This window comes from Gopherus evgoodei, chromosome 6 (assembly GCF_007399415.2).
Source record: "Gopherus evgoodei ecotype Sinaloan lineage chromosome 6, rGopEvg1_v1.p, whole genome shotgun sequence".
Taxonomy (NCBI): domain Eukaryota; kingdom Metazoa; phylum Chordata; order Testudines; family Testudinidae; genus Gopherus; species Gopherus evgoodei.
The window spans coordinates 92514520-92540754 of NC_044327.1; the positions used below are offsets into that span (position 1 = coordinate 92514520).

At 46.4% G+C, this 26235-nt stretch overlaps 1 protein-coding gene across 5 annotated transcripts; it reads right to left on the reverse strand.

The window, feature by feature from the left end:
- Positions 1-252: 252 nt before the first annotated feature.
- Positions 253-25873, reverse strand: CENPH (centromere protein H). Of its 5 annotated transcripts, none has more exons than XM_030567638.1 (9): positions 25593-25873; positions 16797-16851; positions 16203-16251; positions 13938-14012; positions 10212-10268; positions 9560-9623; positions 7769-7820; positions 6766-6929; positions 253-1521 (listed from the first exon to the last, which is right to left on the reverse strand). In XM_030567638.1, the coding sequence occupies exons 1-9, from the start codon at positions 25809-25811 to the stop codon at positions 1429-1431; spliced, it is 828 nt and encodes a 275-aa protein (XP_030423498.1). In that variant the 5' UTR covers positions 25812-25873; the 3' UTR covers positions 253-1428. The 5 variants fall into 5 exon arrangements, with proteins under 5 accessions (XP_030423498.1, XP_030423500.1, XP_030423499.1 ...); XM_030567640.1 differs by having other exon boundaries at positions 25727-25793; XM_030567639.1 differs by lacking the exon at positions 25593-25873 and adding an exon at positions 18030-18163.
- Positions 25874-26235: the final 362 nt, after the last annotated feature.

Here is a 26235-nt window from a genome sequence, read left to right on the forward strand (position 1 = left end):
TTACTCTCTCATATCTTAGAACCAACACAACTGTAACAGTGGAAGATACTGAATTTTCTGTCAGCAGTCACTTAAACTAACATGCCTGTCCGAGTCAACAGAAGCTAGGACAGAAGGAAGTCAGTAACTTCTAAAATAGCACCAAGTCTTCCATACGTATTACTTCATATGAGATCATTAAAAAATACAGACTATTTACTATATTATCACCAATTCTGAAGAGCTGCAAGATTCATGAGAAGACAAAGGGAAGCAGTCAGCACGAGTCATTTTATTGAGGTTATTACTAAGAAAGACTTAAAACTACAGTATATAGTTTAATCTATTTTTGCATTTTGAAGCTTAACAAAAACAGAAGTCTCATTCTCATCTTAAGAGTTTTGTCCCCAACTTCAGATCACCTCTTTTGAATTTGTTACCTGCATTTTTATTTAACTAAATGCATTTCCTCTATCCAAAATGTTACTTTTTACTTAATTTTCTTTAAGTGTGGAATGAAGTCCAGATACAAATCTGTCAAATTGTAAAGAATAAGGTTAAAACTAAGTTCAATTGTATAGAAACTCAGGCACTGGCCTATATAAACATTCCACATGCCTTCTGCACAACCCCCATTTTCTCTATATTGGCTGTTGTGATTCAGGACAGACAGTTTTTATTGAAGCTGGTGTTAGAGAGCTGCAGGAGCAGATACAGCACAGACTAAATGATGATCAAAACCAATTAGTCATTTTGAAGTCATACAAAATAAAATGAGCTCAACTTTTAAAGAAGTTTTAAATCATACATAACACTTTTGGCCAAAGTGCTACACTGGTTATCAATAGTAGCCTTTGTAAATGACTATACACACCCTTTGTCCGATTACTGTTTTCACAATGTGCAGTACTGGGACATGTCCTTACGAAAGGATGCAGGGGAATTAGGGGAGTGAGATGCCGCCTTACTTTCCTGCACAGGCTATCCCACAATGAGAGTCACACTTCAGGGAGGAACAGCACCAGGAGGACTGCTACTCCCACTCCCAGGCAGGAAGATGGGGGAAGAAAGCAGAGCCTTGTTTCCAGCCTTCAATATGCCAGCCAATAACAGATCATTGTGCTCCTTGGTGTGGAGGGACAGACAGGACTTAGACAGCTGCAGTCCTTTCCTTGGACTTGAGCAACTATGCACTTACCTCAGCTCAGACTGTAATGTTACAATCTAAGTCCTTAAAATAATGATTCAGTTTTGCACCACCAACTGTGTAATTGCACATCTGAATCACCATAGCAGAGGAAATGCACTTGTAGAAAGGTCCTTTTTTCAAAGTCTCTTAAATTGTCTTGCTATTGTTACCATTACTTGTGTCAGTCTAGTTGAACTCCGGTTTATTGGTGCATATTATATAAAAACTATAGCTTAAAAAAAAAAAGTCTTGTGGCTTATTCAGATACAGTCCACATTTTTCTCAAGCTGTAGAACGATTGCCTTCAAAACTGGATCCTCTGCCCAGTTGACTTTACTTCCAATAATGATGCCCTGTAATAAGATAGTTATCATTAGGTTAAATGCCATAGGAAAACCAGTTTAAAAAAACCCCTAAAATGTTAAAACACTATTTTAACTGTCACTTAGTAAGAAATTGCCCAAGTTGTTGCCTTTTTTAAAGTTTGAATCAGTATATAAAATACATGAACTGAAAAAAATCTCTAGTTTTAGTAACTCAAAACACAGAAAATGTGTTGTTTTAACACCATGCATATGATCTTGGTGCTGAGAACAGGAAGTATTAATTTCAACCCAAAGGATATCTCCCCTCAAGAAATATTGAGATGCTTACAAAAATGAAGGTATATTCACACTTAGGGGTACTGCGCCACCTTCTGGTAGCAGATTTCAGAGTGGTAGCCGTGTTAGTCTGTATCAGCAGAAAGAACGAGGAGTGCTTGTGGCACCTTACAAGACTAATCAATTAAGGTCGGCTATTATTTCCTGCTGATAATAACCCACCTTAATTGATTAGTCCCGTTAGAGTTGGTATGGCAACACCCATTTTTTCATGTTCTGTGTGTGTGTGTACCTACCTACCTACCTACCGGATTTCCCACTGCATGCATTCGATAAAGTGGGTTTTAGACCATGAAAGCTTATACCCATATAAATCTGTTAGTCTCCAAGATGCCACAAGTACTCCTCGTACCTTGTGGTAGAACCTTCTAGCAGTGTCAGCTACAAAATTCTCATTCCATTCCCCCCCCCCACCCCTACAGTGTCACTGATGTAATGAGGGCAAGGCTATATAGGGGGTCGAGCTCCCTCTCCACCTCAGTTCCTTCCACCACAAAGCCAGAGGGACAGAATGAAACAAGGACTCCAACAAAGAGGTAAGCTGGGTGGGAAGTGTGAACATGCAGAGCCATCTTGAACTCTGGTTACAAGTAATAAATGGTTACTAACTTTTCCATAACTGTTTTACTTTAAGAGGTGTTCCACAGTAGGTGTTTGTGTGCTCCAGTGCACAGCTGGAGAGTATTTATCCTTAGCAGCACCTGCTGGGGAGGCCTGAGCACCCTCTGCTGTCTCTCACACACTGCCCAGGCATAAAGGGCTGAGCTACCCCGACCCCCTCAGTTCCTTCCTACCAGACCAGCTCCATTAGAGAGGGGACAGAGGTGGGTTGTGGAATGGACATGTGCAACACAACTCAAAGAACACGCTACAGAGAGATTAGTAACAGTTCTTTCTTCTTTGAGTGATTGCTCATGATCATTCTACTGTAGGTGACTCAAAAAGGAGTCCTATCTGGAGTTGGGTTTAGAGTCTATTTGAACAGGGACGGGAGGACCACTCATCCAAATTTAGCATAGTCTCAAGGTTGCTGAGAGATCGCATGGTAAGAGGCAAATGTGTGATGTGTGCTGACACAGAGGTGCTTGGTACCTGAACTGAGGTAGATGACTCAGACAGAGGATGTGGCACCAACGCCATCAGCAGATGGAATGGGGCTTAAAGCCCTTACAAATATATCACACCTGCCACTCACAAGCCTTCCTCAAGCACTTACAACAGTTGGGGTGAGGGTCACTATGAGGCATTGCCTAATTACAAGAGTGGCAAGGCTTGAAACCCAGAGAGTACAGCATATCTTCAGTACCCAAACTGGGTGCTGGAACCACAGAAAACAAACAACTTTAAAACAAACAAACAAAACCCCACAAAACTAACTAACCCCGCCCCCCTCTAATCTACACTAAATTATATACAGGTACTATTTACAGATTTTGACTAAAGATTTGTAGAGGCAAGGACAGGGAGCTCTAACAATTGTCATGAGCAGTAGGAAGGAACTGAGGACAGTCAGTGACAGCTTGGCCCTTTATACCTGCTCAGCGTGCATGATACAAACTGAAGTATGAAAATATGCATCTTTTAGATAGAGAATTGTGAACCAATCCATGACCGACAGTGACGGGACTATGGTGCCAGAGTCAACATACGGAACCAATACTTCCATATGTACATGTTCAAGGCCAGTCAGTTAAAACCCCCCATCCTTCTTCTGCAAACCCTGGACTCTCAGGTATTTGAGAACATCCCTGACTGCTTCTATCAGAAGAAATGTTTCCACTTCTGCAATAAGAATCATCTTGAGTGTGGGATTCCTGAAAAGAGAAGGATAGGGAAAATTGTGGGGAGGCAACCTTTGGATTGTTTGGCATAGTCTGTTTCAATAATCTCTAGGACCCACTGATCCAAGGCAATTTGCCTCCATACATTGATGAAGTAGGCTAGTCTGTTCCCAAATTAAAGGAGAGAGTGGTCTTAGTTAACTGTTTTTTGACTCTTTGCATATCTTGTCAAAACTGGGGCCTTGAGGCTTTGTGGTAAGGATGCTGATGATGCAGTGGATTGTTTAGGTTTAGACCTTGGTTTGAAAGGCCTTTTTTCATATTGACTCTGAGAAACTGCCTGCTGCTGGTATTGCTGATGTCTGATCTGTTAAAAAAATAGGACACTGAAGACTGTGGACAGGATTGCCTCTGGTACCTGAAAGAGGGAGAGGGCTTCCTTCTAGCAGGGAATTGGACCTGGATAACGAGCCATCGATCCTATATCCTTCAGTTTTCACAGTAACTCGTGTCTTTTCGCTAAACAGATTTTCCTCTTCCCCTTCAGTCTAGTGTCCATAGTTAAGGATGAGGAATGGTGCCATGCATGCCTCCTAATGGTCACGGCAGATACCAATGCGCTTGCAACAGAGTCTGCAACATCAAAGGCAGCTCAAATGGAAAGTTGAGCTACATTTTGACCCTCTACTAAGAGGGCATTAGCCAACCTTTTTCTGTCATCTGGCAGGTGAAATAAAAATAAAAAGTCATTTCCCACCCCCCACCCAATAAATGGAATTGGTAATGGGCCATGGTTGCTTGATAATTCATCACCCTAATACTGAAGAACGAGGAAGAACACTTTTCTCCCTAACGACTTGATCTTTTTGCCCTCTATCAGCTGGTATGGAGTGCTTCTGCTCAGTTCTTGCTCTATGGCGGACAGCAGCCATCACCAGAGATTGTATTCAGACAAGATTAGCATGAAAATAAGAAAAACCTTCAGAAGGCAGCTGGTATAGTTTATCTGGCTTTTTGGAGATGGGCTGATGATGCAGCAGTGGACCAAATGGATCTGGTTGACTGTAGCAGTCCATCTATGATGGGTAGGGATATCCTACTCTTAGCTGTAGCACCATAGATATTGCATACCAGGCAGGTAGTCTTTTCCAAAGATACCACAGGTAGATTCAAGATGGAAACCATGTTGTCCACCAGATTGTGGAACTGCATTGCGTCCTCAACTGGACAGGAGGCTGAAGCCACCCCTACATGTTTGTCAGGTGATGGATTTGGTTCATAATCCGTGTCCATCCGCTTCTGTTAAAAGGAGTGGAGGCTACCTCCTCCTACTCTTCTCCCTTGGACAAAACTTCAGGAATCACTGCCTATATCATCAGTGTGTCCAGAAGAGTTGGATCAAAGTATCTCTGGGCTTCTGGATCCTTTGCAGATGAGACATTACCTCTCTATCCACATGGAGAATAGCTGAAAAAAAATCCTAAGGTGGCCCCCAGTACAATCATAGGCACCAGGGCTGCCAGTCTCCCTAGCAACTAGGATGTGAGAATATGCCAGCCAGGGGAGGACCAAAGACAGGTCCCAATCACACTGTCAGTCTCTGCATTCTTCCTCTATCTCCCTCAGTAAAAATCTGGGTCTGGATCTGAGACAGAGTGGATCAGAGACAACAACAGATCCAGCAGGAGATATGGGGAATTGGCTTTTTGTGGAGAACCACAGACCACTGAGGAAGAGGGAGAATAGGAGGATCTGTGAAACGGTCCCTCCACATACCTTCTAGTATCTTCTTCCTGATGGGGAATATGGAAGAGGATCTCAGAGTTGGGGAAATAGGCCTTCTCTTAAAACACAAGTGCCTTGCATTCTTTTTCTTTAGTTCCACCGTAACATGGAACCGAAAAAGAATCACTAACCAACTAAACTAACAGCTCACGCTAACTACTGAGAAAAGATGCTCTGGCGAGAATGAAGAGGTTCACAGCAGTCTGTGGCATGCAGTTGGAAGGAACTGCGGTGGGGAGAATGCTCTGCACCTATAAAGCCTTGCCCTCAGTACATCAGTGATGCTGACGGGAGGGTCAGGGAGGAGAAGAGTGCTCTAGCTCAGTGGTTCTCAGCCTTTTTTCAATTGGCAGACCCCTAAAACATTTCAAGTGGCAGTGCAGACCCCTTTGGAAATCTATTGTCTATACATATAGTTGAATTCTGTTCAGTTTTCAGTCTAAATGGACCCTTTAGACAGTCTGCAGACCCTAGGTTAAGAACCATGGCTCTAGCAAACACTGCTGGTAGGTGCTACTGCAAGGCACCACAAGGTGGCACAGTACCCCAAATGGGCATACGCAGAGCCACCCTGCTGCCTGTGGAGTTTGGGCTGCTGCAGGGTCCCCCGCTGCCAGCAGCAGCTGGTCAGCTGTGGGGCCCCCATGATCACAGAGGTCACTGGAAGTCACAGATTCCATGACTTCCACAACCTCCGTAACATAATCTTAGCCTTACTTATGGCCTGATCCAAAGTCAACTGAAGACAATGGCAATCTCTATCTTGACTTCAGTCCCTCAGAATGGAAGTACCTTCTCATTCTTAACTATGGAGTTACAAATGCAATGTTAACATCCACACCAACCTCTCGTAAACATATGATCACTCAACAGAAATGAATGGCACTTCCTTTGAAATTTTTCCCAATGCCACTCATCTTTACAGAAGGTGATGATACAGCCATCAGCGCCTCTCCTCTTAATATCCAAAACTTTCAAAACACGCTCCTACCCCTTCTTCCACCTTAAGGTTTTAATTGGGATTTAATGGTCATTCAACTAGAAGACCCATTATATCATTTAAGTACCTTAAACGGTGTAACAAATGGATAAACATCATTTCAGAAATAGTTTAAGATTCTCAGTATCTGAAGTACCAAAATCATGATATTTACATACAGGCCAGTTTGCAGTTATAAAAATTACAATTTAAAAAGAGTAAATTAATCAGACATTTTTAGATTCTATAAAGTCTCTCTCTCAAGTAAATATCCATCACCAAAAAATAGCTGAATGCCTGCCAAAAAGTTCATAAGTTGTGTTTGGTTGAAATACGAAAGAAATGAGATTTACAAATTTATCCTATTTTCAAAGGAACAGATTAAGTTACCTGGAAGATATTTTGAATTAACGTAGTCATCTGTGTTTCTTTTTGCAAGTTTCTACATAGTCTCTTCAACATTTCACCCACTTCCATGCTCTCTAGTTCCTCTTTTTGTTTTTTCTTCAGAGTGTGTATCTGTAGCAGTTTGTGTTCTCCAGCTTGCTTTAGTGCTATTCAATTCACAGAAAAATGAAAGATTAGAACTAGACTGGATAAAATCCTAGCAAACATACTGTAGGGAACAATTCCTGGACTGACAGAACAATGTCCTATCTTACCTAATAATATATTTTGCTCTCTTTCTAATTTTTATGATTCTGTGAAGAGATCGTTCGAAGAAAAGTTTGGGCGCCCTGGATTTCTAAGCACAGACACGCACTTTCCCTATGTCAAATGGACAGTAAAAGAACAAAGCTTATTGTTTTGCCAGTAGTTTTAACTAACTATGCCATTCAAAAGGCTGGTACGATATTTGTAAAGATCTGCATATAATTTAGTTTTGAAGAATGGTTTTTAAGAAATCCAAATCCAACCCCTGGCCTAGTCATGTAGGCATGTTATAACCATTCCCTCTCCCCAAAATATTATTCTTTACGATGAGATCTTTATGAATCAGACTTTTCCACCAAAACATTACACAAAGGTACAGTATGATAAAATGGTATGTAAAGAGATATTGTAAGATAGGGGTTTGTTGAACTAAAGCACTCTAAATGATGTTTAGTAGGAAACAGTGGAATGAGACTGCATTCTTTTGAAGTTCTCCAGTCTCCTTGTTTTAAACCATAGTACCTGTCCTGTTTGACTGCAGACATTCAACATACCAGCTCACTTTCATGTACACACCGTACTTAATATTTAGAAAGTTTTACATCTAGACCAGAGCTTTACAGTTATACAAGATAACTTAGTTGTCAAAAGACACTTTTTAAGCTTGTCACAAAAGTTTGAGCTTACAATCTGAAAGATACAGAAGGTAGCAAGACAATATATGTTTCCTAGCACTTACCAAATCTCCTTTTTTTAATCTCATTCAGTTTTTCTTCCAACTCACGTGCTTGCTGTGTTAAGAAAGGGTTTGACATATTGATATTAATATATTGTCAATCTGTAGTACTGTTTAATAGGTACTAATCCTATACACAAAATAAATTAAATAGAACAATGAGGCAAAGTGCAGTTCTATGTAAAAAGCTTTACTGAGAAGACTCTCTCTTTGTATATTCAGTCACCTGTTTATTTTAGTGAAAAAATCATTTTTAAAATAATTGTATTACCGTCAATGATAACTATGGTTTTTTGGTTTGTGTATCATTAAGTTCCAAATGCAGGATCGCTTTTGCATTCCCATTGTTTTCAAATTCTGCCCTTCATTACACCTGTAGAAGATCACTGACAACAGACCTGTGCAGTTGTAACTGAGGGGACAATTTGACTTGCAGAATATTTGTTAAAGGTGATGATACATGAACCAGAAAAAATCCAGCTTGACTTTCAGCTCTCAAGATCAGTTTTGCATTTGACTTACTACTACACAATACTCTGATTAAAATAAACAGCACTATACAAAATCAGTAAGGCACATATTAGACTAAAAACTGGTGGATAGATCTCAAAAATGTAATTCTTGAGGATTCTCCATTAATGAGTGGTTTCTAGTGAGAGTCTGGAGGGTTCTTGGCCCAATGCTCTTCAATATTTGATTAATGATCTGGAACAACATAACATCACTGCTTTGCAGATGACACAAAGATTGGTGGAGTGGTGAATAATATAAAAAACAGATTATTTACTCAGAGCAATATGAATCACTTGGTAAATTGGGTGCAGTCAAATGATATTCACTTTAATACAGCCAATTGCAAAGTTATCTATCTAGGAATGCTGGTCACACTTACAGGACAAGGAATTATCCTGGAAAGCAGCAACTATGACAAAGAATAAGGGGACATGGTAGAAAGCCAGCTGAACTCCCAATGTAAAGCTGTAGCTAGAAGGGCTAGCCTGATTCTTGGATGTATAAACATGGGCATCTCAAGTAAAAGTAGGCATGCAATACTAGCTCTATAAAAGGCATTGATGAAGCCACTACTGGAATACTGCATCTAGCTTTGGTGTCTAAACACTGAGAAAGATGTTTTAAAATTTGAGGATTCAGAAAAGAGCTCCATGAAGCACCTGTCTGGAAAACTTGCAGTCTTTAAATAATGACTGAATGTCTTTCTAAATGACATGCTCTAATTCAACAAGTTATTGGGACTACAGCAGGAAGTATTGGGTGAAATTCTATGATCTGCATTATGCAGTTTAGACTAGATAGATCAGTTATCCATTCTGGCCTTAAAGTCTGTGAATCCACAACTTTCAGTCTTTTTAATTATAGACTAAATTGGATATAGACTAAATCAAAACTGTAAATGTGGAACACACACAATGCCTTTCAAAATAAAAACTTCCCTTTCTAGAATAGATTTAAATGCATCATGTTTCAGGCTCCTCACAGCAGTTATATCCCTCTGGCTAATGTCCCTTCCGCTGTATAGCTGTTGATTAAATTGCTATAGATTAACTTCCAGCAGACAGACAGTCCCAAACATAAATCGACAGCATCTATTATCCCCATCATAATAGGTTCAATATCAACATAAATCTCAAACCTAAGATGTTAACAGTATAGACAAATTAGAGTTTTCTCCTAAAAGAATCAGATCACCTCTCAGAACTATGTTTAAAAAGGTATTTTGGTAACCCACTGAAGTCTGAAAATGATTTAATAATTAGTAATACCAAGGATACTTGCCTCCTGAGATTCAAGTATTGCAGTACTAAGCATTATTATGTGTTTTATAGTTTCCAAGATCAACCTAATGAGGGAGAAAATAATTAATTAATTACCAAACCATAAATTAACACTATGAACATTTTAATCATAATGATTTGGATTAGGGAAAGATTGTTCCTTTAGCATCATTAAAAGCATAATGTGCTTCTAGCACTTGAAAAAGTATACATTTATTCCCTGGGTATATTATGCTAAATACAGTTCAAGAAATCAACTAAATAGTCTCTTTGCACCCTTATCAGATCATCAGGATTTAATTTTCAACAGTTCTAGCACTGTGCAAAAGGTACACAACTTGCTAGGCATCAAGGTGATAGTGGCAGCATCATGCAAAAGAAAATCTAGGTTAAGAAGTAACCTAGAACTTTTGCCTTCAGGCTAGCGGTGAAGGCATCATGGAGGTGGAGCATTTTTATTTCCTAGAATGGGAAGGAAGGTTGTCCAAGCCAACTGTTCAGACAACGTCCCTTAGTACCACTTTTTAGCTACCCAGTGGAACTGTGCAACAAACAGAAAGGAAAAAATGACTGAGGTAGTTTGACAGTCTCTCTACTCTGGAGTGTCAGGTCCACCTCCCTACTCACCAACCGCACACAAAAAAGCACCTTACTTTGAGTCGGCATCATTGTGTCTCAGTTTGGTTCTGAGGGCATCTATAAGCTGGATCCTACACATGGTGGGGAAAGAGGAAAAATTCTGGTTGATGAGAAAGCCAAAGGAAAAACAAAACCTTAGATAAAGCTGAAAGAAAAACTGAGTTTGAGCATCTGTTTCTTCTCATGTATTTGGTGCATATGTAAAATACACCTCTACCCCGATATAATGTGACCCGATATAACACGAATTCAGATATAACATGGTAAAGCAGTGCTCCGGAGGGCCGGGGCTGCGCACTCCAGTGGATCAAAGCAAGTTCGATATAACACAGTTTCACCTATAATGCGGTAAGATTTTTTAGCTCCCAAGGACAGTGTTATATCAAGGTAGAGGTGTACACCCAAAATGTATTATCTGAGGATTTTCTTATAAATGGTCATTTAAAAACAAAAACAAAAAACCCCTCTAATATGCTCCCTCCAGGTTCTGTGTGTGTGTTAAAGTGAGAATGTCCCCCAACCACTCTTTAATTCTTTCAGTTACTTCAGTAATCCTACTTAATCCAAGACTATGAATGGAGGAGGAGGAGGGGGAAAAGAGGTGTGCAGGGACATGGATCTCTATGGGGAAAATCAAACACCAATGCAGGAGAGCCACCACTTTCCATACATGCTGCATTTTTATATAAAATAATCTGTCCCTATGTTCCAATGAAGTTGTTGTTAATGATTAACAGTTGTAATTATTTGTATTACGATAGCACCTAGGGTGCTTAACAGATCACCGGTCCCATTGTGAAAGGCCCTGTATGTAGAATAATATTCTCTAACCCAGAGAGAATACAGTCTAAATAGATCAGACAGACAAAGATTTTGGGGAAAGGATTTAACATACAAGCAGAGTGAACAATTTGATGGTCTGTGTGGTGGCATAGAGGTCACCCCCTTTCAGTCAGGCATGGTACCACAGGTCAACCCTTCCTCACTTCCCTTCCCTGGGCTATAAACAAGAGTGCCCTTCCATCCCCGCACAGGTAGAAGCTCACTCAGATATACCCAGGGACATTCATTGCTTTAGGTTAAGCCCAACTAACAGTTTCTGTCTCCTTCCTTCTGGAGACTCTTCTTTCCTGTGCCTGAAAACCATGTGTGGGCCAGGAATGCTTCCTGGTTCCTTTGAGGGTTACCGCTTTTCAGTACTTCTGTAAGCAGGAATCCCCAGCTTTCTTCTTTGGAACTGGGCTGTATTAGTTAGTTCCATACTTTCTCCTTAGCCAGGAGTCTCCCCAGCTCTCCTCCCTGGAGCTGGGTTTTGTTAGGAATAACTAGGCAATCCAACTAAGCAGAAGCCCTCAGCTCTCCTCTCTGGAGCTGAATTGTGGATTAGCCAGGTGTGGGACATTGGGAAGCACTGCAGTATTTAAGATCTGAAGAAAGCTGTCATTTTGTGCTCAAGGAGTTTCTAAAACCGCTGAGCTCTCACTGGAGATTTGGTAGAATAGTAGACAGGGGAGGAGAAGATGTCTCTAGTGGAAATTAGGCCTGTTTGCACTAGAAAATTAGGTCGGTTGAACTATGCTAGTCAGGAGTTTGAAAAATTCACACCCCCGAGTTGCGTAGTTGAGCTGACATAAATCCTCATGTAGACAGTGCTAGGTCAATGGAAGAATTGCTGAATTGCTACAGCAACACAGCTGTGCTGCTGTAGCATTCTGTGTGTAGACAAGCCCTTAGACTCAGACAACATTTTTGCAAGTACTGCCACTTTCCTCAGCCCTCCCAAAAAAGATTCTTCTCTCTCATAAATTTGAGTCAAATCTAGTTTCTTTCTCACAAATTAATAAAGACTGTCATTTAAATCCATAGTAGGAAACCAGAGATATTTTTAAACTGATAATTCAAAAACAAATGCCTTTTTATTCAGTTCTGACCTTTCAATTATATACCTAAAAAGCTGATAATGGGAGGGAGGGGAATTTGGATTTATTATTTTATTTTGTGAACCTGTACTCCAGAACTAGTACCATATTTTATTCCGGTTAATTTCATTGATCTGTTGTATTATGAGCTTCCTATTAAATAGCTTAAAGAAGATCAACTCCTAGGTACCCAAGCTGGAAAAAGCAAAACTTTATTTTCTTAATTCCTGCTTCTCTCACTGAATTTCCTGCACAGTAAATACAGATTACTTCTGAAGTGTTAGAAATGTACAGTTTACGGGCCTATGCCTGCAAAGACTTATGCATGTAAGTAACTTCTCATGTTAACAATCCTATTAGCTTTAGTAAGACTATTTGAATATAGATGAGTAAGTTCATCTTTTCAGGATCGGGGCCCTTCCATGACGTAAGTTTGGAGCATTCTTTGTTTTAGCCTTTTATAAGGTATATTTGTCTACATTCTTTTTGGCCACCTGTGACAGAGGCACATTGGTGGTTCATTATGCTATGTCAGCAACTCTTGTCAAGCCTGACATACTCACTACACCTAACACACTGTTGTCAAGACATATACTCACAAGATGGCATCTAAGATATCACTGGAAAATTAATAACTCACTGATCATTAATGTTCTTGCGTGATGTATGTATGGGGGTGCATACAAAGTTATGAATATGTGCTAGAATTATGTTCTTAAAAGGTGTTTGGCAAGCAATGCATAAGCCCAGTCTGCCTTAGACAAAGGAATATGTATTTGTTTGTGTCACCAGCCTTGTCATCAGGCAGAGACAATGAAGTTATATTTTCATAAAGGTAACACAGCTAGTGAGTGGAGACAGCCTATTGCAGGAGTATGAACCTCAAATGATAAGCAATTGAATCAACTGACTGTATACAATATTACTGTATTATAAAAGTATATCAAGTAAAGTCTTATGAAAGCTAACACTTGTGATTAAGACATACATTTCACAAAGATATTAACACTGTATGAGGAATTATGGATACTTAATGATATAATAATTCAAAGTCTGTGACCAAACACACGAAGAAACAGGTTTTGCCCCAGAAAGGAAGGAAAGGAACTAACTACCTGTCTCCAGTAAAATTAAGCAAGGTATGGCCAAAAACAATGGAAGCCCTATTTACATACAAATCAGCAAGGAAATGGGAAGTTCACAAGAAAGGAAGAATAGCATGCAATCATCTGAGTCTGGGGAAAAAACTGAGTTTGGGTAGATATAGGGAGAGAGAAGACAGCATCCATCGCTGGGCAGACAAGGGGTCAGAGTTCTTGCAGCCAAGGTAATTGACGTCTCTGGGAACTGAATACAAGTGAAAAACTGCTGAGGCAAAGATCTTTCACCTAGGAAGACAAGGGAAACAAGCACCTTGTACTTCTGTGGAATGTCTTGACTGAAAGTCTGCCATGGCTAGAAAGAAAAAGACTGGTAAGAAATTTACCTTGAACCAAGACTGGTTGAGACCAGGGTGGGGCTGTTGTGTTCTAGCCTGGCTGGTGGGGTCAGAATGCTGAACCATTGTATACTTGTTTGCTGACTGTTGGTGTCTGGGCTGTGAGTCACAGCAGCAGAGCGTTTAAGGCACCCCAGAGTTACAGGGCAGGTACCGACACAACCTCACTAGTGTGGATTGCACCCCAAAATGTGACACCACCATTCTAACATTTCTGATGTTAATTGCAACTCTAACTTCTTGGTTCAACATTAAGAAAGTCTTATGTAGTTCTGTTACTATTTAAACAAAATTTCAGAATAAAACTTTAAGAGGAGCTTTACCTTTGTAACGCCAGTGTTTTGTTTTGAAAGGAGACTTTCACTTGTTCCGTTTCTCTTTCCAGATCTTCTGCAGCACTAAAAACAAATGCAATAGCAGAAGACTTTAGAATTCTACAAACAAAAATGACACACTTTAAATAAAACATGGTTACACTGCCTTCTTTTGGAGTAAGACACTTTTCCAATATATTATTGATGAACTTCTCCTTTAAAAAGCAGAGGATGACTGATTATGATACCATTGTGCCACTGGTACCACAACACATGTGTTCTGCTGTGCTTTGATACCAACTTGGTTTCCAGTGCTATGGCAGAAAGAATATTTGTATAATGATTTGGAAGAACAAAAGTTAAAGAGAAGCACTAAGACCTACCAACTCACAGATTCAGGTCCCCCATCCCCCAATTTACCATAGGGGGACCTAGTAGCAACCCTTTCTTGTTTAAACTCTCTATTATGAAGTATTCTTGTGAACTCTTCTTTAAGAGCCATCATCACCTCCATTGTCTGCAGCAGACCTTTAATACTCAGCAGGGAGAAATTGTCTAGTCTACAGAAGTGCCCTTTCTTTGTCCCATTCAGATCTAACTGCTTTGTAAAGTGAAATTCCATTCAGATCTAACTGCTTTGTAAAGTGTAATTGGGCTCCTCAAGAAGATGTTGGTAGCCTGCAAACCCAATGAACATTCTAAAGAGCCCAATCCTGCTGCCACCAACCTTGTAACAGCAGCCTGTCCACTAGGAATACTGTGGAGAACCTATAGCAGAGTAGGGAGAGAAAGAGAGAAGAAAGAGGCTCTCCCCACTACTCTCCTGACCCCAGCATCTGATCAAAGCTCCTTACCCCTACTCTGGAGGCACCAGATGGAACAGAAGCTCCCTCAGCTCCCAAGGTGGCAAAGGGAGTGAGTCAGATGAAGTTCCCCTCAGCCACCCCCAGGATTCAGCACATGATGCCAGCCCTCCACTATCAGAGTTAGTCTTGTAGCCCAAGTTGTAGAAGTTGGTTCTGCAGTAGTGAAAGCTGAGGATTCAAATTCTCATGATGAGACACATACCAAATCCCCACTGTGTAACTAATAGTTTTGTTGAGAAAAATTACACATGAAACAAACCCAAATCCCTAAGTTAAAAGAATGTTATTTAGCCTACAAAAATCAAGCACTTGAAATTTAAGAAGTAATTGTCCATGCAACCTTAATTCAACCACACTGAGTATATGCATTTTGATCGTTAATTACACAATCACAATCAGTTTTTTCCCAGTAGGATCTCAGTCTCATTCCATGCACAAACTGGATGCACAAAAGGACTGAATTAAGATTGCATGAGCAATCATGAATCTGGCCAATTTTGCAACCTAGATAATATTATTGACTTTTTCCTTTGTAAGGATATTTACATTGCAGAACTAACTAGCGCCACCACATGAACATGTAACTTTTTTCCTCTAGGCCATAATACGAGATGCTCCTGCTGTCTCTCAGTAATGCAAAACAGCACTCAGAACTAGTGCCAAAAACTGCAGTCATGGTTCTCCTCTGATTATGGTTGCTTAAAAATATCTAACAGAACAAAAATCGTACTATGAACAGATTTGGGGATGGAGAAAAATCAGGAAGGGGAATGCCTTCACTTTTCTATTCATAATCGGCATTTTAAAGACCAGAAAGAAAAGTAAGAACACATTATTTAGAGAAGTCTGTATCTCCCGCCGTTTGAATCATTAGGAATATTGTTTGAAAACAGAATCTGTATCTCGTTTCTGCTTCTGATGCTTATTTATCTGAACTCTTTAAGATACATTAGAAATATTCTGCTCACTACATCCAGTTACAAGAGTACATTCCCTTTTTTAAAGCATATTTATTATAAAAGTATAATTAATAAAAGAGGAACCAGTAACCTGAAAGTCCAATGTAGTTTTGGACCCTAAATGCACTTGCAATCTGAATGCCTAACATAGGCAAAATACTTAAGAGATGTACATAAGATTCTATTCTCATTTAAAGTGTAATTTAGTTTAGCACTTGGATATTTGTAGCTAAATCCCAGCCAACACTCTGAAGACTATGGGTATGAAAAAATATTTGAGAGGTGGAATAAAATTTCTCTGCTTATCCCTGCACACTCCACAAGTGAAATTAAAGCTCTGATAATTAATCCAACATTCTTATTAAAAGGAGAGCAGTAAGAATAGAACCTACGACAGCTTTCCCCTTACCCCTATTTTAAAAGTTAAAAATAGTTATCAGAAGACATACGCCTCAATTAGCTTTTCTTCTATGGCTTGGTCTGGAATGCTTTCTTCACCTGCAAATCAATAGTATTTTTAAGTTAACAAGATTGAAAAAAAAAAAAATCTGTTTACATAGAATATGTGAGATGTCAGTTGAACATTTTTCTGAAAGCCTTTATTATAGTTTTAAACTTTGTGATGATATTGAAAGGGGTCTAATTTGAAATTCCAAAAACCACACCATTGTCACAGGATTATAACTTTGCAAACAAAGAGGTTGGATGTTCAGTGCAAGAACAGGTATTTAATAAAATCTGAACAAGCATCTTGTTTGTAGAATAAAAAAAATTAAAATGTTTACCTTTATTATTGGTTTCTCATCTTTTATTAGTTTACTGCAATATCAGTCAAATTAAGATAGAGCATGCAGATACATTGTTTTCTGTTATGACAACATGGACATTTACTTGCATTGGATAGATGTGGTGAAGAATGACAGAAGAAAAGGGTTTAAAGATAATGAAGCAGGAAAAGTGATACAAATAGAAAGTGGTGGAAGACTTCATTTGGCTCCATTGCTGCTGTGGAGCTAATGACAAGAAAGAAAGAAGAAATTTACCTGCATGAACTGTTGTATTATATTCCATAAGTTGCTGTTTTATTTGTTCTCTAGTCTATAAGAGAAAGAAGAAAAGTAAAATAAAAGCATCTATTTTATTTAGATTTAAAACAATAAAAGTCACCTCATCTAAAGCTCTAAACAAATAAAATCCCAGACACTTCAAAAGGAAGTCAGACACCTAAAGAAACTCCTTTCCATTCATTTGTTATTGTGGGAAGCATACCCCTCAGCCCTCTCCTAAAAACACGATCAAGAGAGTATTTTGCAGCATACCTAGCAAAATATTTGCAAGTTCTGGGGGTGGGGAAGGTTGTTTGTTTTTTAACAGCATCTGTTGTTCTAAAGGGATCCCAAAACCAGTAGTGAATTACAATAGCACAGTCACTGTGATAACAATGACCTCGATAGACTCAGGTGACATCTTCACACAAGGGTGTGTGGTGGGGGGAGTGTATTTTCATCAGGATAGATATCTTGATGTAAATCCTAGTGGAAAATTAACCCAAGTAGTTCTTATTTGATGTAGGTAGGCGTGTCAATTCTATATCCCTCAGGTTTATTTCAATACTTCTGTTAAGATAAGAACTACAGTGCCTTGCCTCCCCTAGGATCTCTCAGTGTAAAAACACATTATTTTGTGCAACGCAGATGTAAGCAGGGGGAATAGGCCCACTATTTGGGGAACTTTCCTGGCTTACACACTACCCCAGTGAAATGGGCTAGCAAAAGGATCTAAGGTCCTCATTCCCACTTCCTTTACCCAGAGGCCTGCCTGAGTTCGAGGGCTCCCCTTCCACCCTCCTGTGTGGCAGAGTTCTTGTAACCCCAACAAGGCTGGGCCCAGGATTCCTGGAGGACTCAACCCCCAACCTTGTTGCAGTTACTTAGGACAAGGGCTACGGTGTCCTCACTCCAGGGTGCTCTCTCTGCACTGGACACTTCCGTGACCCACTGATCATTACAAACAGTTCAAGCAAATACAATTTATTAAACTGCAATCAATTTAAAAAAAAAAAAGAAAAAAATGGGAAAGGTTCAAGGAAAACACATAACCCCTCTCTGTGGCACGGGGACATCACAAACAGCATCACTGGAATGTAAGGAAAGTTCAGTCTGTTCCTCACACATCTCAGGTCTCCTTTTCAGGCCCTGACTGTGCTGCAGGAATGTCGGGGGTTGGACACTTGCACTGGTGGTGGCCACACACTCTCAGGGCATGTCTACACTTACCTCCGGAGCAATTGATCCAGCAGGGGTCGATTTATCATGTCTAGTGGAGTTGTGCAAATCGACCACCGAGCACTCTCCTGTTGACTCCACTGCAGCCAGACGCATAGGCAGAGTCGACGGGGGAGCATCAGCAGTCAACCTACCGCAGTGAAGACACTGCGGTAAGTAGCTCTAAGTAAATCAATTTCAGCTACGAAAATAGCGTCGCTGAAGTTGTGTAACTTAGACCAACTTACCATGCCAACCCCACCCTACCCTCTGCCTAGCGTAGGCCAGGCGTCAGGCTCTCGGTGGCAGGACCCTTCTTTCCAGCATCAGCCTCTTCACTCCCCCCACCCCTTGTCAGGGTGATGACCCCCCTCCAAGTCTGGCCTGCAAGGGCCTCCTGGCTGGGGGTATCGCCCTGTGCTGGGTCCACTGCCCAGGGTCCCTCTTCGCTCTCCCAACTGCTCACTGCACCCAGCTCTAGACTGATCCAGCCCCCAGCTCCACTCCGCTTCAGCACTGGTGCTGCTCTGGCTCCAGCTCCCTGGGCTGCTTTTTCTGGCTTCCCTGGCTCTGGTTGCTGCAGCTCTGCCTCCAGCACAGGACTGATCTCTGTGCTGCTTCTGTGGCTTTGCTCCCAGCACTGACCTGATCCCTTGGCTGCTTCTCTGACTGGCACAGCTCTGCTCCCCAGCTCAGCTCAGGCCCCTGCTCTCTCCTTAGCTTGGCCCTACTCCGTCTGACCCAGACAACTGCAGCTCACATAGAGCCAGGACCCCACCCCCAGCCTGCTGCCTCCCTTATTAACCTGCCCACCCTGATCTGGAGCTTAGCCTCTCCTCATTGCTCCTGGGGACTGTCAGTCTTGGTTTTGATTTCCCATCGACCCTCCCCCTTCCTTTTGGTAGTGGGAAAAGACGGTTACTCACCTTTGTAACTGTTGTTCTTCGAGATGTGTTGCTCACATCCATTCCAGTTAGGTGTGCGCGCCGCGCGTGCACGTTCGTCGGAAACTTTTTACCCTAGCAACTCCAGTGGGCCGGCAGGTCGCCCCCTAGAGTGGCGCCACCATGGCGCTCTATATATACCCCCGCCGGCCCGCCCGCTCCTCAGTTCCTTCTTGCCGGTTACTCCGACAGTGGGGAAGGAGGGCGGGTGTGGAATGGATGTGAGCAACACATCTCGAAGAACAACAGTTACAAAGGTGAGTAACCGTCTTTTCTTCTTCGAGTGATTGCTCACATCCATTCCAGTTAGGTGACTCCCAAGCCATACCTAGGCGGTGGGGTCGGAGTGAGAAGTCGCGGCCCGGAGCACTGCAGTTCCGAAGGCCGCATCCTCCCTCGACTGCTGGACCAGGGCGTAGTGGGAAGCAAAGGTGTGGACCGATGACCAGGTCGCTGCCCGACAGATTTCCTGGATGGGCACACGGGCTAGGAAGCCAGCGACGACGCCTGCGCCCTGGTAGAATGCGCAGTCACACGGCCCGCAGGGACATGGGCCAAGTCATAACAAGTCCTGATACAGGACGTAACCCAAGAGGATATCCTCTGGGAGGAGATAGGAAGACCTTCATACGATCTGCTACCGCCACGAAAAGTTGGGGGGATTTTCGGAAGGGCTTAGTCCTCTCTATGTAGAACGCGAGAGCCCTACGGACATCCAGCGAGTGGAGCTGCTGCTCCCTGCCTGAGGAGTGAGGTTTTGGGAAAAAAACCGGAAGGAAAATCTCTTGGTTGATATGAAAGGCTGAGACCACCTTGGGCAGAAAAGCAGGGTGTGGCCTCAGCTGCACCTTATCCTTGTGGAAGACCGTATATGGAGGGTCTACCACCAGAGCTCGGAGCTCCGACACCCGTCTAGCTGAGGTGATAGCCACTAGAAAGGCAGTTTTCCAAGAGAGGTAGAGCAGGGAGCAAGTAGCTAACGGCTCAAAGGGGGGGTCCCATGAGCCGGGACAACACCAGGTTAAGATCCCAGGTTGGGGCAAGGGGACGGACGTTAGGGAATAAACGTTCCAGCCCTTTGAGGAATCTCGACACCGTCGGGTGAGAAAAAACGGAGCGACCGTCCACACCCGGGTGAAAGGTGGAGATAGCTGCTAGGTGGACTCGCAATGACGATAAAGCCAGACCTTGCCCTTTGAGGGAAAAAACGTAGTCTAATATTTCGGAAACCGAAACTTCCATAGGCGGAGATTTTTCTCTACGCACCAACAGGAGAAGCGCTCCATTTCGCTGAATATGTGGCTCTTGTGGACGGTTTCCTGCTGCTCAAGAGCACCTCTATCACGGGCGTAGAGCAGCGCAGCTCTGAGCCAGTCAGCCACGCAGGAGCCAGGCCGCTAGGTGCAGCGACTGCAGGTCTGGGTGACAGAGGGTCCCGTGGTCCTGGGTAATCAGGTCCGGATGAAGGGGCAGGGAACTGGGTCGGCTATGGCCAAGTCCAGCAGCATGGTGTACCAGTGCTGCCTGGGCCACGCCGGGGCCACCATGATCACGAGCGCCCTGTCCCTGCGCACCTTCAGGAGGACCTTGTGGACCAGAGGGAACGGGGGAAATGCATAGTACAGGTGGGTCGACCACTGGATGAGGAAGGCATCCGCTATCGACCCCGGCTCCCTGCCCTGAAAGGAGCAGAACGCTCGGCACTTCCTGTTCCCCTTGGACGCGAAGAGGTCCACACCGGGGATAACCCCACCTCCGGAAAATGGAGGAGAGCGACATCCGGGCGAAGGGACCACTCGTGTGACAGGAAGGATCTGCTCAATCGATCTGCCAGAGTGTTCCGTACTCCAGGGAGGAAGGAAGCCCTGAGGTGAATGGAGTGGGCTACGCAAAAGTCCCAGAGACGTATCGCCTCGTGGCACAGGGAGGAGGACCTGGTGCCGCCCTGCTTGTTGATATAGTACATCGTCGTCGTGTTGTCCGTAAACACGGCAACACAACGACCTGAAGCTGATGACAAAACGCTGACAAGCAAGGCGGACCGCTCTCAACTCCCGTATGTTGATGTGGAGCCCACCTCCTCCTGGGACCACAGGCCCTGTGGTCCGCAGGGTCCCTAGGTGGGCCCCCAGCCCAGATCTGAGGCATCCGTTGTCAGGGATACCGATGGCTGAGAGGGGTGAAAGGGAAGACCCGCACATAATACGGACTGGTCCAACCACCAGCCGAGAGAATCTAAGACCTTCTGGGGAATTGTGACTAACATGTCTAAAGGTTGCCTTTGCGGCCTGTAACGGCTGATAAGCCACAGCTGGAGAGGCCTCATGTGTAGCCGAGCGTAGCCGGTCACAAAAGTGCACGCCGCCATGTGGCCTAACAGGGTTAGACATGTCCTCACTGACGTCAACGGGGCTGACCGCAAACGTTGAACGATCGCTGCCATGGTCTGGAACCGTTGCAGAGGGTAGCGAGGCCCTGCCCACAGTGGCATCCAAGACCGCCCGATAAATTCCACCTTCTGCGTGGGCTCAGAGTGGACTTGTCTGTGTTTATCAAGAGGCCCAGACTTGCAAATATGGCGGTGATCAGGCGGACATGGCTGCTGACCTGTGTTCCGACGTGCCCCGAATCAACCAGTCGTCCAGATAAGGGAACACGTGGATACGGTTGCGCCGAAGATGCGCCACGACAACTGCCATGCATTTTGTAAACACCCTCGGGGCCGTGGACAGGCCGAATGGGAGGACTGCACAACTGATAATGAAGAGCCCCCACAACGAAGCGGAGAAAGCGTCTGTGGCGCGGCCAAATGGCAATGTGGAAATACGCGTCCTGCATGTCGAGGGCGGCGTACCAGTCTCCCGGATCCAGGGATGGAATAATGGTCCCCAGGGATACCATGCGGAACTTCAACTTCACGAGGTATTTGTTGAGTTCTCGCATGGTCGAGGATAGGCCTGAGGCCCCCCTTGGCCTTGGGGATCAGAAAGTAGCGGGAATAAAACCCCTTGCCTTTCTCGTTCTCCGGAAACCGCCTCTATAGCTCCTTTGCTGAGGAGCGTCTGCACCTCCTGTCGAAGGAATTGCTCGTGAGAGGGGTCCCTGAAGAGGGACGAGGAAGGAGGGCGGGAAGGAGGAAACGAAACAAACTGCAGGCGGTATCCCGTCTGCACCAGGCTTAAGACCCAGCGGTCCGATGTTATTTGGGACCACGCCGGGAGGAAAAACGAAAGGCGGCTTGAAAACGGGGGGAAAGGATCCATAGGGAAACTGTTACCACGCCCTCGGGCGCACCTTCAAAATGAAGGCTTAGGACCAGGCGGGGGTTTCGAGGAGCCTTGGTTCTGCCCCCCTTGGTTCCCAGACTGCCTGCGCCTGCCGTTCCTGCCGCGGCGCCTGTAAAGGTCCTGCCGCTGGCGGAACTGGGAAAACGGCCTACGGTGCTGCTGTTGTTGCGGCCTAAAGGGTCTACGCTGTGTCACGGGGGTGTGCATCCCGAGGGACCGCGCAATGACCCGGTTGTCCTTTAGACTCTTAAGTCTGGGGTCTGTCTTATCGGAAACAGGCCCTGGCCTTCGAAAGGAAGGTCCTGTATCGTGTGCTGGAGCTCCGGCGGAAGGCCGGAAACCTGCAGCCAGGAGATGCGACGCATCGTAACTCCTGACCGCGAGGGTACGGGCAGCCGAGTCCGCAGCGTCCAAGGAGGCTTGTAAGGCCGTGCGCCGACCTTCTTGCCTTCGTCCAGGATGGCCGTAAACTCTTGGCGAGCATCCTGTGGCAGCAGCTCCTTAAATTTGTCCACTGCCACCCAGGAGTTAAAGGCGTATCTGCTCAGCAGGGCCTGCTGGTTAGAGACCCTGAGCTGCAGTGCCCCAGCCGAATACACCTTACGGCCAAGGAGGTCCATCCGCCTGGCTTCTCTGGATTTGGGGGCCGGAGCCTCCTGGCCGTGACGCTCCCTATCGTTCACCGATTGCACTACCAGTGAACCGGGAGTCGGGTGAACATGTAATATTCGTACCCCTTAGAAGGGGCCATGTACTTCCTCTCGACTCCTTTCGCTGTCGGAGGGATGGAGGCCGGGGACTGCCAGATAGTATTGGCATTGGCCTGGATGGTCCGTATGAACGGCAGGGCGACCCTGGTGGGAGCATCGGAAGAGAGGATGGTGACAATTGGGTCCTCTATCTCCGAGACCTCCTCTGCCTGCAGACTCAGGTTTTGAGCCAAACGCCTGAGGAGGTCCTGGTGCGCCCTGAGATCCAGCGGGGGGGGACTGTTGGAGGAGGTACCCGCCACCGCCTCATCCGGGGAGGAGGATGAGGAGACCCCAGGCACGATAGTGTCCACTGAGGGTCATCCTCAGCCCTCGCCTCTGCCTCCGGAGCCACAGCGGAGTCCTGCTGTTTGGACCCTTCCTCCCCTTCCGGGGAGGGAGGGGGGCGAGACAAGGAGGCTTTAGGGGCCCTACGCTCCGCAGTCGCCGGTCTGGCAGGGAGCTGCTGGGGGCCCTGGGCCTGATGGTATGCCCAGGGTGTCCAGAATCCCCACTGTTGTGGGCCTTGGTCTTGCAGCGGCGGATCCCCGAACAGCGCCGCCTGCCGGTTGGTGCCGAGCGCATACCCACTGTCCGTCTGAGAAGATACGGACGGCTGTCTCGAGGGCCACGGCGGGGCCGACCCCGGATGGTATGGGTCCGCGCGGGCCGGCACGGAGGATCGTCTCGGTGCCGGGGACCGGTGCCGGGAGTCATATCGGTGCCGGGATCGGGACCGGGATCGGGATCTATCACGGTGCCGGGATCCTGATCGGTACCGGGTGCCGCTTCGGTACGGGACCTGCCACCAGCTCGGTGCCGGGAGGTCGACCGGGACCTGCCCCCAGCTCGGCGCCGGGAGGTCGACCGGGACCTACCACCAGCTCGGCGCCGGGAGGTCGACCGAGACCGGGACCTGCCACCAGCTCGGTGCCGGGAGGTCGACCGGTGCGGCGAGTAGCGTCGGGACCTGCTCCTGGAGTCGCGGTGCCGGTGACGCCGACTGGAGCCTGACCGCGACCGTCTCGATGCCGACCGTTGCCGCGAGTGCGACCGGTATCGCTGAGGGGAGCGGTGCCGGGACTGCGAGCGGCGTCGGGATCTGGAGCGCCCAAGACGTCGGGACCTGGATGGCGAACGACTGTCTCTGGGCGGCGCCGACAGCATGGGCTTGCCTCTGGACACAACCCGCACCGGAGGTACCGGGGGTGGCAGCCGAGTGGGCTCAGTCAGGGCAATAAGGTCCCGAGCCGAGGCGAAGGTCTCCGGAGTGGATGGGACCACTATCTCAACCCCAGATCTCATGGGGGAGCTCGGCGGCACCGGACTCAACGGACCCGCCGGGCCCGGAGTCAACGGTGCTGACGGTGCCGGCGGCGCCGCGGCCGATGTCGAGGCCGGGCGCTCAAGCCGGGTCTGCCTGGCCGGAGTATCAGACTTCGACGGCCTAGGCTCTGATTCCGGTGCCGGAGAAGGTCGGTGCCGGGGAGTCTTCTCGGTGCCGGAGCGATCCGGTGCCGGTGCCGAAACCACGGTCTGCGAAGTCGACGGGTCAAGTGCCGCCTCCATTAGGAGAGTTCGGAGCCTCTGATCCCTCTCCTTTTTTGTCCTCGGCTTAAAAGCCTTACAGATGCGGCACTTGTCAGATCTGTGCGATTCCCCGAGGCACTTCAGGCACGCTTCGTGGGGATCGCTGGTAGGCATGGGCTTCTTGCAGGCCGCACACTGCTTGAAGCCTGGCGAAACAGGCATGAGCCTGGCGCCGGGTGCCGGGAAGGGCTAAGCCCCCGGCAAAGAACTACTTAACAACTATTTACTAAACTATCTACTTAACAATACTAATTAACAACTATATGGAACTAGAGATAAGCGATAGACAAGCGATAGAAACTAGGAGAGCTAGGGACGTGGAGGACAGCTATGCCGCGCTCCACAGTTCCAACGACCGACACGGCGGTAAGAAGGAACTGAGGAGCGGGCGGGCCGGGGGGTATATATAGAGCGCCATGGTGGCGCCACTCTAGGGGGCGACCTGCCGGCCCACTGGAGTTGCTAGGGTAAAAAGTTTCCGACGAACGTGCACGCGCGGCGCGCACACCTAACTGGAATGGATGTGAGCAATCACTCGAAGAAGAACTAGCCAACCAAGAAAGCCGCACTGACACAGACATAACCTGTTACACAGACCTTCACACGAGAGTGTCATGCTGAAGTTTTACTGAGCATAGACACTAAGGGCTCCAGGCTTCTCCCTTTACTCTTTCGGAAGGGGACCCCAGGACTGCACCAGCAAAGCCACCAGACATAGTTACTTTCTTCTCCTGGAATGATCAGAAACCCGGAGGGGTTCAGATCTGGGCGGGCTGCATCCCTAGCTCACGTGGGCCCATGGATCGGGGCTGGGCACGCGTCAGTCCCCCTCCAGTACACGCCCGGGCCCGGGGGTGCCAGAGAAAGGGCAGGGCCGAACCTGGCCCGGGGGTCATTTCAATCAGAGCCGGACCCAGGGCCCTGGAACTACAGGCCCGGCAGGGAGACCCGCGGGTTCGGCCGATGCTCCGGGGATGGTGGAGATCCCCCGGCCGCAGCACTGACCGGAGCAGGGTCACCAGGTCCAGCTTCTCGCCAGCCGCAGCCCCCAGCCCCGAGGCCGCCCCGGCCTCCACGGATCCACCGGCGGCAGCGCTGTGAGCCACCAGCTTCCCCAGGGCTTTGGACGCGTCCCTCACTCGCTGCAGCGGCTCCATCCCGGCAGCAGCTCAACCGCCGCCGCGTCGCGCTTTCAAACCGCCCGCCGCACGTCACCAGCGCCATCGATGAGCTCGGCCGGCGGCTACTCCTGGCTGGATACCAGAAATCCTCCCGGCACTTCCCGGGCTCGTAATTCGGCGTTCTCCTCTCAGGCCTGGTGAGGGGTGGTCCCCGCGGGAAGGGGCGGGAGAGGCAGGAAGGTGGTTGGGGGCCGGGGGAGGGTTCACGGCTTCAGCGGACACTGGAGCGAGCGGAACGGCTCCAGGGTGCCAGCCGGGCCGGGGGGGGTCACGGCTTCAGCGGACACTGGAGCGAGCGGAACGGCTCCAGGGTGCCAGCCGGGCCGGGGAGGGTTCATGGCTTCAGCGGACACTGGAGCGAGCGGAACGGCTCCAGGGTGCCAGCCGGGCCGGGGAGGGTTCATGGCTTCAGCGGACACTGGAGCGAGCGGAACGGCTCCAGGGTGCCAGTCGGGCCGGGGGAGGGG